At 46.6% G+C, this 16,552-nt stretch overlaps 1 protein-coding gene across 6 annotated transcripts in view; it reads right to left on the reverse strand.

Annotated features, from left to right (window-relative positions):
* The window catches only part of Fyn (FYN proto-oncogene, Src family tyrosine kinase), a 197,006-nt gene extending 180,717 nt beyond the window's left edge, over positions 1–16,289 (reverse strand). For 2 of the 6 annotated variants that reach the window (XM_059272534.1, XM_059272531.1), the window contains exon 1: positions 16,158–16,289. Coding sequence is in view for 3 of the 6 variants with exons in the window: in XM_059272529.1 (XP_059128512.1) it covers positions 5,094–5,119 (26 nt within the window). In the remaining 3 variants the exon portion in view is untranslated. Of the gene's footprint in view, positions 1–5,093; positions 5,192–16,157 lie in introns of those variants that run through there. The other 4 variants (XM_059272529.1, XM_059272528.1, XM_059272530.1 and 1 more) reach the window with 4 other exon arrangements.
* Between the last annotated feature and the right edge of the window lie 263 nt (positions 16,290–16,552).

The raw sequence follows: 16,552 nt of genomic DNA on the forward strand, positions 1-16,552 counted from the left end.
TGCAGGAGACTCACTGCCGTTACACTGAGGGGAACACGATTCTCCTAAAGCAAATGTCTCTTCTAAATTGGTTCTGCTAATTTCAAAGCTAGGTTTTGATGTGTGTGCATGTGTCGGATGTGCAGTGAAGGCTTTTAATGAACTTATTACCTTTACTGGAAGAAGCACCATCATCAACAGCTAAGGGATTCCAGGTTTTACGCTAGTATTACCATGTATTTTAAAGACAGTCAGTTTGAAGACCATGGTCTTGCTTTTCAGATCATTATGGATCAGAAAGTTACTTAAATTTCGGTTATGGCATATCTAATTTACAACTGCATTCAAGAAAGTGGCTAAATCCTACTAAATACAAGAGGAAATGAGGGTGTAGAAATTGACAGACCACATCACATACTCCCATTTAGAAAAGCTGATTGCCCAGGCGGTGGTGGCGCACGCCTTTAATCCCAGCACTCAGGAGGCAGAGCCAGGCGGATCTCTGTGAGTTTGAGGCCAGCCTGGGCTACCAAGTGAGTTCCAGGAAAGGCACAAAGCTACACAGAGAAACCCTGTTTCGAAAAATTAAAAAAAAAAAAAAAAAAAAAAAGAAAGAAAAAAAGAAAAGCTGACTGACAAATTTTTTGTTGAATGCCAAAAGCACTTCCCAGGAGCACACACTTTCTCTTTTCCACCTATCAGCTGCGTGGCCCACATAGGAGAAACCACACTAACTCAACCTGATGCACCGTACACTGTGACTGACAAGTCCTCTCAAGCTGAGGTGTATTCTGTTCCACACCAGTTGGAAATCTCTGAAGAAGGCAGTGAACGGAGCATCCAATGGCTTCAGCTCTCGAGGCTGAGAGCCGACTGCAGCTCTAACAAGAATAAGGCAAATGAGCAGATGATGCTGAAGCTTATCCCAGTGAGAGCATGGAGGAAACTGGGCACGTGAGCCGAGGGGGACTTGAAGAGCCTCCAAGATTCAATTCTGAGACTGTATTTGATATCTGGGACCAGCCTGCCGTGTGACAAGCTTTTGATGGAGCTCCTGGTTTTAACTGGATACAGTTTATGCTCTGCACTAGGATGGACTGAGCAGAAAAGACTGATCCTCTATCATCCGAGACAAAGCATTCAGAAGGACTATAGAATAACTTAGTCCGCTAAACTGTGAATTGTAGATATTTGTTGGAGGTAGCAATTCTAAAATGAGGAGGAAGGACCTGTGAAACTATTAGGCAAAAATGTTTACACACTTCGTTATGGGGGGAAAATGTCTGGGAAGAGCCTCCAGTTAGCAGAATTTGCTCTGAGCATGTCAGGGAACCTCACCTGCATACAGAGCCACTTTCTCAAGCAGAAATAAAGTGTTACTCACAGGTATCCATTTCAAATACTAATCATAAATGTAATTCTGAAGGGATTGCAGTAACTCTATGAGAAAATTGAAAACAACTCATTCTTCATTAAAAAAAAAAATACCAGTGGCATGAGTACTAAAAACTGACTTAAGTTCGTAGTAGAAAATCCCACTCTACATTGCTAATGCACAGGGTAAGAGACTGTTTCTCTAATGTGTACATACATATGTTTATAAGTTTTAGAAATGTTATTTTATTTAGTCTTTAAATAGAACTATTTCACAAATCCAATTTTTTAACTTGCCAACTAACACAGATATATATATATATATATATATATATATATATATATATATATATATATATATATATATATTTCAGTTCTAGAATTGTATTTAGTGACTCTTTTCAATTAAATCGCGGTACCCCATCTCTAGCTCTCCTGGCTCTCACTGACAGACAAGGGGAAACATGGGATGTATTTATGGCTTGAAATTAGCACAGAATGTTACAGCAATTTTCTGGCAGGAAAATCCATAAGCATTGTCCCATCAGGTAGCTCCCACCACACCTCCAACCAGCACGTGCTTTTAAAACAGGCCTAGAGATTTCCTTTCAAAAATTACTAGGTATTTCAGGACACACAGGTTTCCAAACACATCTTCCTAAATGCAGCATCATCCTTGTATGAATGTCAGTGAGAAGTGAAATGTAATTAAAGAGTTTTTCTCCTCTCATCTGAGTGTTCTGGAAAGTACTTAGGAATTATACTTGGAAATGAATCCCTGCATACGGATGCTTTATTTAGTACATGGGGACTGAATAAAAATGAAGGGCACCTCCCCTCGTGTTTAGGGACATCATTTCTAGCATTTTGCCCATTTCTTTCAAAATAGTGAACAAGAGGAACATATAGTAAAATTTCTCCTCTAGTGTCCAACACCAGGGCAAGTCTGAGAAAGGCTTGTACATATAAGTGTTTCCCTGGCCTGAGGTCCCGCCTTCCACAGCACTGGCAAGAACTCTCAGCAGCTAAGCCTGGAGAGGCAAACCTCTCACAACACACTGTGGTTCCAAGTAGACAGCTCTAGCCTTCAGGGTGGACCGTCACTTCTCACTCAAAGTAGGCCTGACACAGGTATCCTGAGCCACGACTTCTTCAAAGGAATTCCCTGCCCTACCTCAAAGTAAAAATACAGCCTACCTGCTCCGGCTTGAGGTGCACACTCAACCATGTATTTTAAAATACGCTACTTTATTTCTCAATGGTTGAATTCAACTTAATTATTAACATTATATTTCTGCTTATGACAGAAAAATACAATCTTGCTCCAGTCTCTTCTTAAGAGTTAAGACTTCGGTTAATTAGTCAGTTAAACTCTCCCAAAGCCACTCCTTCACTCCTCCCTCGGCCCTCCAGGGAAGATGGCAGACCATGGCAGTGACAGGAGGGGTCTGGTCCAAGCCATGATGGCCCCGATGGGGTAGTTCCTCCTCTCTCTGTGGGTGTGGGCCTAGGTCTGCTGACACACGGTCAACTCCTCACTAGAGTTTGGCAGTATCTGCAGCAGGATCTCAGCCAGCCTCCAGCGGTGAGCCAGGAATACTTCGTTCTCTCAACCCTCCACTCAGACCCCAGAATTCTCAGCAACTCTACACCCACTCAGAGAGTAAGCAGGGCTGACTCTCAGGGTTCCTCCCTATGTCATGTGCAAGCTTTGGGGAACCAAGAGGGGACACTCTCCGGGCCTGGCTCTGCCTAAATGTGCCCACGGCAGGGCACACTTAAAGTGGTTTCTTCCCAAAGTTCCACACAGGTAAGAGGGTACATATGTGCTACAAACATCTGAATGGCTCTTTTGAAGAATCTGAGGAAGGGGCATGGGTCTCAGTGACCATCCACCCCTTAAGTCGACTTCTCCCAGTCTCTGGATTCTCTCACTAACCCAGGGGAAGATGTCTACTTTCCATTCAAAGGGGAACTGCCCTGCAGCACCCCCCCCCCATGACCTTCATTGACATAGACATGCCTGGCCTTCTGAGGTGTGGGTCCTTGGGACCCTCAATTATTTTCCTCCTAACAAAGCCTGCCTCTTAAAGGAAGGCTTGAGCTAACTCTGGTCTCTGAAACATGCTTGAACATCAACAGGTAAGCAAAGAACTCTTGTCAACGGCTATGTTCTGTCCTCCCCTTAAAGTAAAAGGATCCTTAGCCTTCAATGGGGAGAGTCCCAGGGCAGCAGGAATTGGGAGAAATAAGAAGAAAACTGAGCATCAGTTAAAAATGATTCCCGTTGTCCAAATGCTCATGATGCAACATCTCCAGGGCCCAGAACACTCATTAAGGATAAAAGCAACCCATGCATACATCCTTTTTTCAAAATATTTATAAACATTTGAACCAAGAGCCATAGGGGCCAATGGTTCCCATTCTCAAACTCTTTACATCTCGTGTCCCTACTCTGGATAGGTTCTCTACTGCTGCGCAGAAACTCGTTTAACAAAGAGCCACCCTTGCATCAGCATCCAGCTGGAACCTTCCACCTCCCTGAGTCTCCTTACTGGAGACTCTTCACCTTTGCCTCTCTTCAACATACCTACTGGGTTAACTCCTCAGAGATCAGGCCCTTATCCTTCCCAATTCAAGCCTACAACCCATCCCAGGGCTCTACTTTCAGTTGATTCAACTGATGTTTTCTTTAATTTCTTAGAACACCCTGGCCACTTAACTAGTCAACTCAATACATAACTCTAGGTCACCATAAGGCCTGCTTTCCCATTCCAAAGTCAAAAGTACTACTAATCAAAGTCACAAAACTGCCCTGAGGGGAACCATTAAAAACTTCCAAGTTCGCTAGGCCATGTCGACGCACTCCTTTAATCCCAGCACTCGGGAGGCAGAGCCAGGCAGATCTCTGTGAGTTCAAGGCCAGCCTGGTCTACAAAGCGAGATCCAGGATAGGCACCAAAACTACACAGAGAAACCTTGTCTTGAAAAAACAAAACAAAACAAAAAAACCCTCTACGTTCCAATGGGGTGCCAATCCAGATATTTATTATGATCTGTCTAGTCACAAGCTATCCTGAAGCTGAGTGCTCTCTGAACCTTTTCTAGACTCTCCACGTCCTCTTCTGTCCGTTATTCCACCTCTTCCTGCCTCACCACCATCTCCCTCATTAGTAAAGAAGAAGGCACTGAGAGCCCAGATGGATGCTTTGGAAGAACAGTCTTCCTTCTCGGGTCTAAGGAAGAACTGTTGTTGGGGCAGGTGTTTCATCCAATGAAGAGAGAGAGCTTTGTCATAGTGGGAGATGATGAACAGGGAAGGCAGACAGGCTTGCCTTACATAGAGCAGACTCAATCACTTCTGTGTGCTGGACTGTTCCCGTGGTGGAGTCTGAGTGGGAGCACAGTTGGGGAATGCGGAGGACTACAATCTTACAAGCATCAAGTCTCTCTGGGTCAGACTTGAAAGAAATGGGCTGTAATCTATCCACTTCCAGGACAGACTGGAATAGGTGGATTAGTAGATAGACTGGAATGGATAGATTAATATGCTACCAGCACGTTACAAAGCACCTGGCTGTGTTCCTTCTACTACATTCTTAGATTCTCCCAGGCACCCCTCACTGGCTTCCACAGAATAACTCAGCCTCTAAGAAAACTATCTCCAACTCCAGCCACCCAAAAACGAGTATGCTCCATCATAACAAACCAGTGAGAATTCCTCAGTCTACTGTACTTACAAAGAAAAGGGCGAAGTTTGGCCCATTCTCTATGCCTCTAGCCCTAGTTGTAGGCAGGGTAAGAAAAGGATCATAGAATTTTCACCCAAGAAGATGGAACACAGAATCCAAATTATTACCTGAAAAGACAATGTGGATTCTAAACTGACTGAGGATCCAGGAACAAAAGGGTTATCTGAGGCACTGCCCACATAAGGAAAGATTTCTTGAGATACATCTCCATCCAGAAGTATTACTAAAAACATGCAAGAACACCGTAACCAGCAAGCACATACGTGCACACACAGTTTTACTCAATCTTCTCGACTACTGCTACTAAAAGAGTATTGACGACAGTGGCATGCACCAAAGCGGCTGGACATGAACGAACTGGGTACCTAAGTCAGGTGGTGGTATTAGATGCCAACAGGGGCCAGCCAAAGGTCCATATTGTCAGAGCCGTGTGTGACCTCCTACATTTAAGGCAGGAGACAGGGAAATTTTAAATCCTAGACTGTGCCTGGTTTAAAGCAAGCCAAGCACCCCACCCCCACCTCCCAAAGACCACAACAGCCTTGCCAACAACAGTGAACACCAGGTGTGTTCGCGTCTGCAGCTGCCCTACATCCATGGAAAACGTCCTCCTTTCCACCCCCTCCCCCCATGCACATGAAACCCAGCATTCAGGTGAGGCTAGGCAGGGGAAGCCATTAATGAGGAACCCCAGCGCAGCCCACAGGTGGTTCAGAAGACGCTTAATGAACTCCTGACAAACACCGCCCATTGTGCTGTTGTGTCTTTTGTTACAAAAATGACTAGACCGTCCCTCCTGTAACCATGGAAAACATTTTATAAAAAGCTCATTTCCTACCATTCCTTTGAAAGACAAAAAAAAAGAAAAGAAAAGAAAGAAAGAAAGGCTGAAGCTGAGCTACAGTGTCAAATCCTTACTTTATAGGACCTTAAATCTGGTATAAAACCCTCCTCCCCTGATAAAGGGATTCTTCAGATGATGCCACGTGGAGAAGGCACTCCACAGACAAAGCTGCCTTCTGGATAGCTGAGGGAACTCAGTCCAGTGTGGAGTCCAGGAGTGGGCCAGTACACGGTGGGTGAGGCCCTGAGGCCCTGCTCTCTCTGCCTCAGAGGCTGCAGGGCACACCACTTGTACCCCAGGCAGCCCCTTCTCGATTTCACCATTCACTACGACATGCTTCCAGGCTCCTCCAGCTGTGGAACCACTCTGCTTATTCTCCCTGGTCTCCCACGTCACTCTGCAGTGTGATACCCTCCCCCTCATGTCTTATCCCCCCTCTCCCTTTGAAAACTGTTGATGAAAAAGACCTAATGGCAAAGGGGAAAGACTTCACTACTTTCCTGACCACCTGAAATTTTCAGCAAAAAGCTAAAACTTCTGAACCGAGTTCTTTAAATACATGCCATTCTCAAGATATGATAGATCCTGAACAGTCTAGGACAATTGCTAAACCTATACCATAGTCAGTAGGGAATGCATCTTCTGCCACCAGGACACCCGAGAGCTCAGGAAGATGCCGGTCTAATAACATGTATCCAGGAAACCAGCTGTACCCGACCTTGCTCCAGGCCCATCTAAAGAAGCATCTATTGGCCTTCTAGTTGTGGGTTGCACTACTATAAGCTGTAAATGGACAGACAAAAAGATGGAACAGCAAGTAATATGCTGGCTCGCAAAGGACATCAATTTCTTGAGAAGACAGGACTGCCACATAAGGACTTTGGGAAACTAGAGAGCTGGTCTTAGCTAAATTAGCAGCTGGAGAACTAACTTGGGCAAGTCATAAAACTCCTTAAACTTGGGATTTCTCATATCAAGTTATAACTAATAACACAAGGTATTGTGTATTAGGAAGCTACTGAGAGATATAAACACTTAATGTAAGAAAATGAAGAGACTGGGACTCTAGCTGGGCCTTGACAAACGGGAAGAATTCTAAGGGAAAGGGATGATTAGGGGTCTAGGAGAGGGGAATGAAGGCAAGAACAGATGATCTGTGTTAAAAATATATGGGTGGGACAGACATCTTGGTTAAGCAGTGAGGTGAGCCAGGTTTAACTGAGAAACGACATGGAGACCATGGAGGCTTTGAAGGCCTCAGAATCTCAGGAATCTGGTCTTTGGCCTCCTACTCAGTGGGTTGTTAGCACGCAGGAGGAACCAGCGTCAACACCAGCTTGCTCTTGCTGACAATCCAGAGGCAGGGGAGTGAAGCAAATGGTCTTTGCAAGCCAGAGTCCAAAGGATCCGTATTCTGAGAATGAGGACCAGACCAAGGTGTACAATGAACTGCCACAGAGGGACCCTGTCCAGGAGGACACCACGATAAACAGTAAGAATGACAAAATGTTAAGGTTTGCTGATAAGCCAGGCTGGGAGCCTGTGTCCGAAAACAATAAGATGCTGTGTTTGCATTTCTGGGTTAGAAAAGAAACTAGACCAAAGTACACTCTCCAAACCAAGAGAATAACCAGAGAAACTGTGAACTCTTTCTAAAACATTCCTATGTGACTCACGTGCTGAGATTAAAATAAAATTGAGACAAAAATCAAATTTTACTAGTGTCAATATTTGAAAACGTTATGACTTTTAACAGGTGTGGAAATGATAGGGCTGCCTGGCGCTCTTTTGCCTGCCAGGGGAGTTTAAACCGGACAGGTTGTCACAGACATGCAGACCCACTCACCTTTTCTGGGATTAAAAGAAGGATTGGGGAAAGTTCCCTGGGCTTTGTTGTGGGAAAGGAAAACTGGCTCATTTCAAATTTTCCGTTAAAGCCCTACTTTCCCATATAAAGCAGATGGACTCCTTACACAACTTCTAAAAAGCCTGCTATTTTGGGGCGCCTCAAAGATGGGAGCTCTGAACAAAATAGAGTCTGAATTCACCAGATACAATCCCACTAGCACATTCAAAGGGAGCAGACTTAGGAACCTTTAAAATGCCAAGTGAAGAGGTCTTCTTGTGACAGAGGCCAAGGCTCCCCACCTCTGGCTGGGGGATCATTTCTAACAATTCCTACCTGCTCCCACCATCAGAGCTGGGACTCCTTACTCACTGCACTCCCTGCCTTCTAGAAGTTCCTCCGCCTCCTTCCCATTGCTCCTCCCAGCTACCGAGATTTCAAAGTGATCCACCTTGGCTGTCCGACTGTAATCAGAAAGTGGCCTAGGAACATGCATTCCAGCAATACCGCAATACCAGTGCTGACACAGTGTTCTTTCTTACAAGGGAAAACCTGGTTTTATTACCTGTTTGCTGTTCTGCAAGGGTGGATGGAAGAATAAAAGGCCTGATGCTCTCAATACACTAGCTGTGTGGTGCTGGCACAGGAGCTGCTGGGTGCAGACTCTCCCTCATGGATCACAATCTCTTTTGAGAGACAGAACAAAAGGAAAGAACACAGACATTGGAGCCAGACCACCTGGGTTTAGGTCCCCAGCTCTGCCACTTATCAGCCTTGACAAAAATCACATAACCTCTATGCTTCAGTTTTCTTGTTAAGTGGGTCTAATAATGTCATGGGATAGTGGCGGATGCTACCCTGGCTAATCACCGCCACATACCCCTGATTTGCCAAGGGCTTCCATGTCACTGTAAAAGTCCAGTACTCCTTGTCCCCCACCCATCTGCCTCCCTCTGTGGCATGAGTCAGACTGTATGAGGGTGACAGGAGGTGGTAAGCAAGAGATGTGGGAGCTCTGAGGGAGGGTGAAGGGGGCTTCTCAGGAGGTGAGTCCTCACTGGCTACATCAGGAGTGACATTTTCACAGTGGGGTAAAGGTGCCTGTCTGTCCCCTAGCACATGACATAGTAACTGCAGAGCAAAGGCAAAAGGACAGGGAACGAGGTATAAACGGCCTTCAGAAGCAGGCAGCACCCAGACCCAGCCTCACTAGCTATTAGCTGTGTGACACGTGCAAGTGACTTCACAGGTTTGAGCCTCGGTCTCCCCATGTGACTAATGGGGATAATAATATTGTCCCTGTCACAAGGAGTTGTTGTGATTTAAGAAAAATTACTGTGTGTAGAATGGCAAACACAGGCCTCCAGGGTTCAATAAAAGGCTGGTGTTATCTGTCCAGCATACTCAGACAGGAGCAAGCAGCTGTGGTAAGGTGTGTACATGTTTTTATTACCAACAGAAACGGTGAGGGGAGTGCAGGACCAAAACATGTAATTCTCAGGAAAAGGTTTTGGAACAGGAATGAGCACTAACCTAAGCCTTTCTGACACTGGAATTATTTTTTCCTCACTAAAGATTACAGGAAATAGATGCTCAGTAACTACTTTCCCAAGACAGCACGGTGTTGCTTGAGATTGTGGGAAAACTAATGCGGAACGGGATCTGTCCTTCCTAAACGCACCCAGGAAGACCAAGGCGGCCTCCCATCCCGAGGGAGGTACAGGGCCTCCCATCCCAAGGGAGGTACAGGGCAGGCCCTGTGGAACCAGGCAGAGACGAATAGAAGCGTTCCCATCTGAATGTCACAACTCCGAGTCTAGCAAACACTGTTCAAGTTCCATGAGTCAGGGAGCATTATCTTTTCTTCCCACGTTTTTATTAGGCCGTAAATCCAGTTCAATTTATATCCTTCTAGGATTACTGCGTCCTAATCAAGTCCGAGTGTCACTTACCCCGAAGCTGTCTATACCGCCTGTCACCCAAGCCCATCTAGATAATGTTGTTGAGGCTACTTAGGCTGTTTTAAGAGCTAAAAATTAGATTGGCTCGACTACAAACTCTGGAAGATGATCATATTTCTCTAAATAACCCAACTCTCTTTTTTCTTTTCAGAAATCCAATGCATGGATTTTCCTACTTTGTAGCTTCTTTTTCCTCTGCAAAATCAGGATACATTTGAAAGTCCAACTCCAGGGACTGAAGTGTAAATAGGTTACAGTTCTGGTTGTCGGATGGAAACAAAGAAACCCTTTACAGGGTTGACTCTGGAATGCCTTTATGTTTCTGTTCTCAGGGATAAAGAAGACTCTGCATGTCTTTAAAAAGACTCACTGAAAATGCTGTTTCAACCACACCATATAAGCAAATTTCCTATCTTTCCTAACATGTCTTGATCTGCGACTGACAGTCTTCCATTAAATCTTTCTAAACACTCAAATTTTCCTAGTATACAAACAATACGTTTTTCAGTAAACTCATGCACATACAAACACAGTGTCGCTCGAGATCATGAGCAAATATAATGTGATCACTGCTTTCTAAATGCTTGTGTGCGCATGTGCGTGTGCACACATTATACATTAAGAACAGCAAACACGTGGTTTACTGATATGTGGGGTGTGACTTTAAGTGCTTTACATCTGTCAATTCTCTCAGACTCCACTTCAAATGGAGTGGTTGTCAATCTGTGGGTAGTGACCCACTGGGGGTGGGGGGAGTCAAGTGACCCTTTTGCAAGGGTCACCTAAGACTACTGGAAAAGTCGCTGAGTGGTGGTGGTGCACACCTTTAATCACAGCACTCAGGAGGCAGAGGCAAGAGGATCTCTGTGAGTTCGAGACTAGCCTGGTCTCCAAAGTGAGTTCCAGGACAGCTAGGGCTACACAGAGAAACCTTGTCTCAAAAAACAAAAACAAACAATCCCCCCCCCTCCAAAAAGACCATCAGACAACACAGATATTTACATTACCATTCACAACAGTAGCAAAATTACAGTTACAAAGTAGCAATGAAAACTGATGGTTGGGGACAGCACAACCTGAGGAACTGTATTAAAGGGCTGCAGCATTAGGAAGGTTGAGAACCAGTAATTCAGAAGAAATGGGAGCAGAGAGAAGGCTCAGTGGTTAAGAATGTACAATGCTCTTGGAGAGAACCCTAGTTCAGCCCCCAGAAGCCACATAAGGCAGCTCACAACTGTCTTTATCTCCAGCTCCAGGGGACCTGATACCTCTGACCTCCTCAGACACCTGCACTCACAAGCATTTACCACCCCCATCTCACACCTTAAACAAATAATAATAATAAAGAAATAAGTAAAGGAAGATCAGGTCACACATCTGGGATGATCAAACCCAGACCCCACCTCAGCTCCATGCTCTAAACCTCACCCCTCACCTTAACTTTTGAAAGGCTCAAAATCTGGGGACTTTGGCCCTTTGAATAGGTTACCAATTCTCTCTGGATTTCATTTTGCCTCAAGTGAAATTAGCGTGAACTATACGATCCTTAAGATTCTAGGTTCCATGACCTGCACCCTTGAAAAACTCTGTAAGTGGATTCCTTGTCCAACTGCTGCACTTGCTGTGCTGAGGCAGGTGCCAAGACTGCTACCTCTCTGGTCTCTGGATGGTCCTCTGGTCAGGTTCCCAAACTCCCCATGCTAAATCCAATGGCACTTTTCCATCCTGTATCTGGTCAACTCTCTGGCCCCAGCTACTTACTACTCAAACCCCTGGCTTGTCCCATACCTGGGATCTCCTCCACTGAGGGCCTACACCCCTATTTCTGTTGCAGGGCTCGCCTTGGCCACATCTATTCTTTCTATTGGCATATTCTACCCAAGGAATGCATTTCCACGACTTCAAGTATTTTGCAATTTGCTACTAGCAAATTTATATTTGAATCTTAGTCCTCTTCCCTAGTTCCAGACCCACCCATCCAGTCACCTGCATAAAAGTCCAAAGTGACCACAATGAAGCTACCTGTCTGCTGTCTTACTGGTTGACACAACTCTCCACCTCATTCAGTGATTTCCCTACTCTGTCTCCCTCTTTCTCACTCTATCTCTGCTACATCCCATTCAGACCTTCATTTGTTGTTTGCAGATTCTGCAAAAAATTCTGCAACGGTTCTTGTCTACCTCAGGCCATGCCCCACACTATGACCAAGTTATGTTCATAAAATACCACATTTCTACTTGTAACTCCTCTATGGCACTCAAGATGAGCACTCGGAAAAAACCTTCTCGTTACTCCTTCAGCTCTGTCTTACCCCTCTGTCCATCTTTCCACTGGCCCCATCTAGTCTTGAACTAGTTGCAGCATCCCAAACAGTCTGTAAAGTTACTTTGGGGCATATTTCTTTTTTCTGGTACAGTGGACTTCCAAGACAACTCAGCTAACCTCATTCCCGTACATCTCCTCCTTCACCTAGTGGCACAGGGCAAGGATCCTGTAGCCCAACTAATCGAGCCTGATCCTGACTCTTCCCTTAGAATTATGGTTTTAGATTAGTTACTCAAGAACTATTGAAACTTGTAATTTTCTTTCTATAAAATGGTGATTATCAGACACACTGGCTCATATCATTATTGCTCAGATTAGAGCTTAAGTGGAACACGCCACACAGAGAATGCTCAATAAATGTTAACTACTGTTTATTATTGTCATCTCCTCTAGTAGACTGTGGCCTTCTGAGGAGCAAGGACTCCGCAAGTATTCATGGCCACATCTCATCTCCTTGCTATCTTGCACAAAACAACAGTGAGCCAATGTTTGTAGAAAAGATAAATATAAGAAAAGGGTCATTGCAAAAATAAAAGCAAATACATTATCAACTCTGATAACTGAGATGGGCAGACCTCCCGCAACAATGTCAAAGCCTGTGGAGACTGGGAACCATTTGGAATGCTAGCAGCCCCCTACTCCAGGTCCAAAAGCACAGTTAGCTTCCATGCAATGTGCTCGACACAAAGACACAGCCAGGGCAGCTGGTGATGGAGTCTCACCTGCCCTACATGCTGACGGAGAAGAGGCAAGTTCAGTTCCGAGCTAAAAGAGTAATCATCACAAAAGAAAGCTGTATCAATGAACAAATAGGAACATGAGTTCAGTCTTTAGCAACCTAAACAAATAGCTAGCTTTACGACCCTTGCTCCCTCATCCACGCTGCCCAGTCCCCATGAAACCCTTACCATGTGTCAATTTCTTATTTTTCTTAATTTCTTAAGGAAACTAAGTAAAATGGAACCAAGATTTGTAAGGATCCTCCCTAGCCTCTTTGGAGTCTACAGAACTGCCAGATGAAAAACTAGGCCAAGATAGGTGCTTCTGAGGTAAAAGACCACATCAAAGGCCACAGAGCGGCATTAAATAATGGTATGGTAAGGGACTGCCCAATGGTAAGTGGTGGCCGCTGGAAATGACCAAAAGCCAGGTTTTTAATATGCTGACGATGAAAATACCTGAACTTATAAAATCAAAGGAACAAAAACAATGACGGGTGTTGGCTTTCATTTACTACTTAATTCTCATCATCGTTTAAGCTTTTTAAGGAGAGTGAGTGGACGTGCTTGGCTAAGTGTTAAACAAAGCTGTTTAATAGACACTTCTTATTCTTTTCTCTGGGCAAATGGCTAACCTAGACTTCTCAAGATTCCCTTGAAGCTAAGCCTGGGCACACAGTCAGATCTCTCCTGAAGACTGAGCAGAAGGGACATGCGCCACATCTGGACCAAAGCATGCTAAAGGGAGATGCACCCTCCCCAACTCTTTTTATCCCACCAATCTGTCAGCTAAAACAGGTTACCATGGAAAGCTACAGCACGGTGGAAGAGTGGGACCCAGAGTCACTCACTGCACAGAGGAAAGCTACCCGCAGAACAGAAACACCTACTGGGAACTATCACATGAGCAAGAATAAATACCTTTTGTTTTTGTACCATTCTATATTTTCAGGCCTGTTATAGCTGCTAACATGAGTCTACTTAAAACAGATGTTAGGTACATATCATTGACCTAATTCACATTTGTTGCTCACTAAATCAAACCACCAAGTAATACCAACTAAAGTAAAACTTGATAGAAAATGACACAAGCCAGATTAGGTTCTCTTCTCACGGTGCTGACCAGTTGATGGTCGAAACAGACAGGAGACAAAACAGTATCCGATGATGATGTTGGAAGACAAGTTTAGAGACCTGGTGGTATGGAGCAGAAGACTTGGAGAAGCCTTCAGAAAATTGATGGCATTTGTGCTGGGCATGGAGGCTAAAGACTTCAGGCAAATCTGATGGGGTTGGAGACTCCAGACCCCGAAGAAGGAGAGAGCATTCGCTCATGTCCAACCTTACCACTAATAAGTTCCTCTAACTTGGGCAGCACAGTGTCCATTTACTGTGTGCTGACTTTCCTCTCTGGGTCTGGTATCCCAACAAACCAGCCTTTGTTTTCAGAGAACATTTAGTGTTAACCCTTCTGCCTATTTTTTTTTTTTTAATGTAAAAAGTTCCACGGGGAATGTCAGAGTTTAAAACATCACAATTCTTTTCAGCTAAAATGGCTAAAGAATAAACTTGGGACGGTTTTGTTACTTTCAACAGCCAAAAAACCACAACCCAGGAGTCAGCAGATCCAACCTAAGTCTTGACATATCAAGACTGAGATTTACATTAATGTTTCCACTTTAAGAGGAACATCATAGGTTCTGAATTCAGACACCTACATCCCGTTTATAGTTAACTACCCCCGAAGCTTATGAGCTGAAACCACTTCCTCCAAAACCTGAGGGTTTTCTTCGTCGGAAGATGCCTGGCCCTCATGGGGCAGAGACAGGGACACCGAGCACAAAGGATGGAAAGTATTGTAGTTGCTTTGGTGGTGAGAGGAAGGACGTGAGCATTCAAAGGCAACCTTGAAGCCAACAAGTGCTATCTCCGGTGGTCTTCCAAATGCCAGCCCCACACTGTCATATCCACAGCCCCAGTTACTTAAATAAAAGGGCAAAGCAACATTGCTGGGCAGACCAGAGCACATTTCACCAAAGCGGCCTTGGACCTTAAGGGCTGCTTCAGTCTTCTTAAACAGTTTGATTCTGACTCAGAAACAATTTTTTTTTTCTGATCCTCCATCAATTTATCCTGTCTCAGGTATCAGTACCTATCCTCAAAAAGAAAGAGGGGAAAATGGGGGAGGAGAGAAGGTTTCCTTGAAAGTATAGCAACTCCTAAGACAGCTGAAATAATCTCCCACCCCCTTAAATAGAAGAAACTGCAGTTGCCACTCAACGTTACCACTCTGTGAATACAGCAGAATGCCCGCACCTGCTGCCCGGGATCTGGGAGCTTTCATTTTTTGGTAAATGTGTCAGAAAGGACTAAGAGACCAACAGTTTCATCAGAAAGAAAGGGAAGCCCCCGTGTGAGAAACAAGAAGCATGGTGCCCTGGGTACTTTATGTCTCTTCTCTATGAACTGAAAGGGCTCTTTGTGTCACACACACACACACACACACACACACACACACACACACACACACTGAGCAAGTCTGATTTATTGGAGGAAGGAGGGGCAAAATGGGTGATTTTATTATCCCTCCTCCCAGTGAGTCCCAGCAAACGCCTCCCGGGCCCAAGCTTGGTGGCCTCTTTCTAGCCCAGTCCCTTCTGCCTGGGGCCTCAGAGATAAGAGAGCCTGGAAGAGACCAAACAAAACCATCCACCGACCTAGGGAAGTAGGGAGGAAATCCAGCGAGTGGAGAGGGGAGCTTGACAGAGCAGAAGGGGTGGGGGGGACAGAGGAAGAGGAGGCCAGGCCAGGCACAGGGGAAAGGGGAAGGGTGGGTGGGTGGTGGCACAGGAAGGGTGAAGGGGATGGTGGGGGAAGTGCAAGGGAGGTTCCAGAAATAGGCAGGAGGATGCGCTGGGGAAAGGCGAGGGCCGCCGAGGGAGGAGGCCGAGAGGTGGAGGAGTGGGGCAGGGGTTGGGTGGGGAGGAAAGCAACACCGGGCATCAATTATTAAGTGATTACATCATCCCTGACATTAAAACAACACACACAGCCCGGGTCCCCGCGGGGGGCCGCGAAAGGAGGGCGGGGGCGGAGCTGGGCCAACCTCGCCCCCAAGCCAATTCCTATTTTTCACCGGGCGCCCGCCGGCGGCCGAGGAAATGTACCCCGGTGTCCGCGCAGCCTCGGGGCGGCACCCCGCATGAGTGTCCTGCGTCGCGGGGAGCCCGGGGCTCGGCGCCCCGCAGGCGGCGCGGCGGGACCGCAGCGGGGGCAGCCCGTGCGGGGGCGCTGGGCCCGGCCGGCGTCTCCGCAGCATCCCGCGGCTCCGCGCATCCCCCTCCCCGGGCCGCTTACCTGCGTGGCGTGGCGCTCGGCTCCGGAGCACATTCACATGGTCCTCTCCCCGCCCTCCTCCGGCGCGGCCCAGGCGGCTCCGGCGGCTCCGCGGCGGGGCCCGGGAGCTCGTGGGCCTCGCGAAGCGCCGAGGGGGCGGCGCCGGTGTCCCCGGCCCGGCAGCCCGGTCCCTCCCTGGCGCGGGCGGCGGCTTTGTGTGCGCCCGGCGAGTCCTCGGAGCGCTCCGGCTCGCGGCGGCCTCGCTGCGCTCCTGGCCGGCGGGCGGGTCTCGGAGGCCCGGCGCACGGCGACCCCTCCTCCCTTCTCCGCGGAGCCCCCTCCCCGCCGGCTGCGCTCCTGACAGATGGCGCAACTGCACCGACGCGCCGCCGCCGCCGCGGCTTCTCGCAGCTACT

Source organism: Peromyscus eremicus, chromosome 8b (assembly GCF_949786415.1).
Source record: "Peromyscus eremicus chromosome 8b, PerEre_H2_v1, whole genome shotgun sequence".
Taxonomy (NCBI): domain Eukaryota; kingdom Metazoa; phylum Chordata; class Mammalia; order Rodentia; family Cricetidae; genus Peromyscus; species Peromyscus eremicus.